This window comes from Amaranthus tricolor, chromosome 14 (assembly GCF_026212465.1).
Source record: "Amaranthus tricolor cultivar Red isolate AtriRed21 chromosome 14, ASM2621246v1, whole genome shotgun sequence".
Lineage (NCBI taxonomy): Eukaryota > Viridiplantae > Streptophyta > Magnoliopsida > Caryophyllales > Amaranthaceae > Amaranthus > Amaranthus tricolor.
Genome location: NC_080060.1, coordinates 4,803,389 through 4,804,656, shown reverse-complemented (window position 1 = coordinate 4,804,656; position 1,268 = coordinate 4,803,389). Strand labels below are relative to the sequence as shown.

At 35.7% G+C, this 1,268-nt stretch overlaps 1 protein-coding gene across 1 annotated transcript; it reads left to right on the top strand.

Annotated features, from left to right (window-relative positions):
* Window positions 1-205: 205 nt before the first annotated feature.
* Window positions 206-974, top strand: LOC130799209 (uncharacterized). The gene is made up of 3 exons (XM_057662317.1): window positions 206-243; window positions 356-677; window positions 732-974. The coding sequence occupies exons 1-3, from the start codon at window positions 206-208 to the stop codon at window positions 972-974; spliced, it is 603 nt and encodes a 200-aa protein (XP_057518300.1).
* Window positions 975-1,268: the final 294 nt, after the last annotated feature.

The following is a 1,268-nucleotide window of genomic DNA, read 5'->3' as shown; positions in this document are numbered from 1 at the left end:
CCACAGACAAAGGAAAGGGTATTGAAAAAGATCCCATAAAAATTGAGGAAGATAAGGCAAAAGCTGCATCAATTTTGAGACATCATTTAACCGACAGTCTCAAACATGAATACACCAATTATGAGGACCCAAAATTACTTTGGGAAGAGCTAAATGAAAGATTTGGCCATAATAAAAGTGTACTTTTCCCAAAAGCCATAGATGAATGGCGAGAGTTAAGATTTCAAGATTTCAAATCAATTAGTGACTATAATTCAGCCCTTCATCTGATAAAATCAAAATTAGTCTATTGTGGACAAATAATAACATATGAAGAGATGATAGAAAAAACATTATCAACCTTTCATGTAAATAGCATTTTGTTACAACAACAATATCGTGAAAGGCATTTCCGGAAATATCATGAATTGCTGAAAACACTTCTTGTTGCGGAGCAAAATAATGAACTATTATTGAAAAATCACAACAGGAGACCGGTTGGGACTACGCCCTTTAATGAAACAAATATGATTGAGAGGAATGTGCGCCATCGAGGTCGTGGGAACTATTTTACAAGAGGCAAAGGTCGTGGAAAATATCACGAAAAGAGCGGCATGAATACTTTCGAACAAGGAAATTTCTATGGCCGTAGTCGTGGTCGTGGTCATGGACTTAGTCGTGGCCGTGGACGTAGCCACGTTTATGAAAGAAATATATTTCCCCCCCGAAATGATAATTTTAAACAAGTCCAGAAATACAAAAGCACATGTAATAGATGTGGCATGACTGGACATTGGGGGCGAACTTGTCGTACCGCCAAATATTTAATGGATTTATATCAAGCTTCCCAGAAAAACAAAGGAAAAGGGGCAGAAGCAAATTTTGTAAATGAAGCAAGTACATCTGGGCCCACCTTAGATGTCTCCGATTTCTTTACTGAGGATGTGAACCTCCACAAACTTGATCCCCAAGAAGAAGATAATTACATCTTTTGAGATGACTAGATGCATTTTTCTGTTTATCTAACTTGTTTTTCATTTTAAGTTGTAATTCTCTACTTATGTTTTTGTATTCAGTATTCTAGCTTTATATTAATAATATAATTTTTTTTTTCTTATCTTAGTAAAGAAAATGTCAGTAAATGGATCAACATTTCCTCGCCTCCTGGACAGTGGAGCAACACATACGATATTGAAAAATCGAGAATATTTTTCAAACCTAACATTGCTTGAGGCAAATGTCAATACCATATCAGGAACAACAAAATTAATCGAAGGCACTGGAAAAGC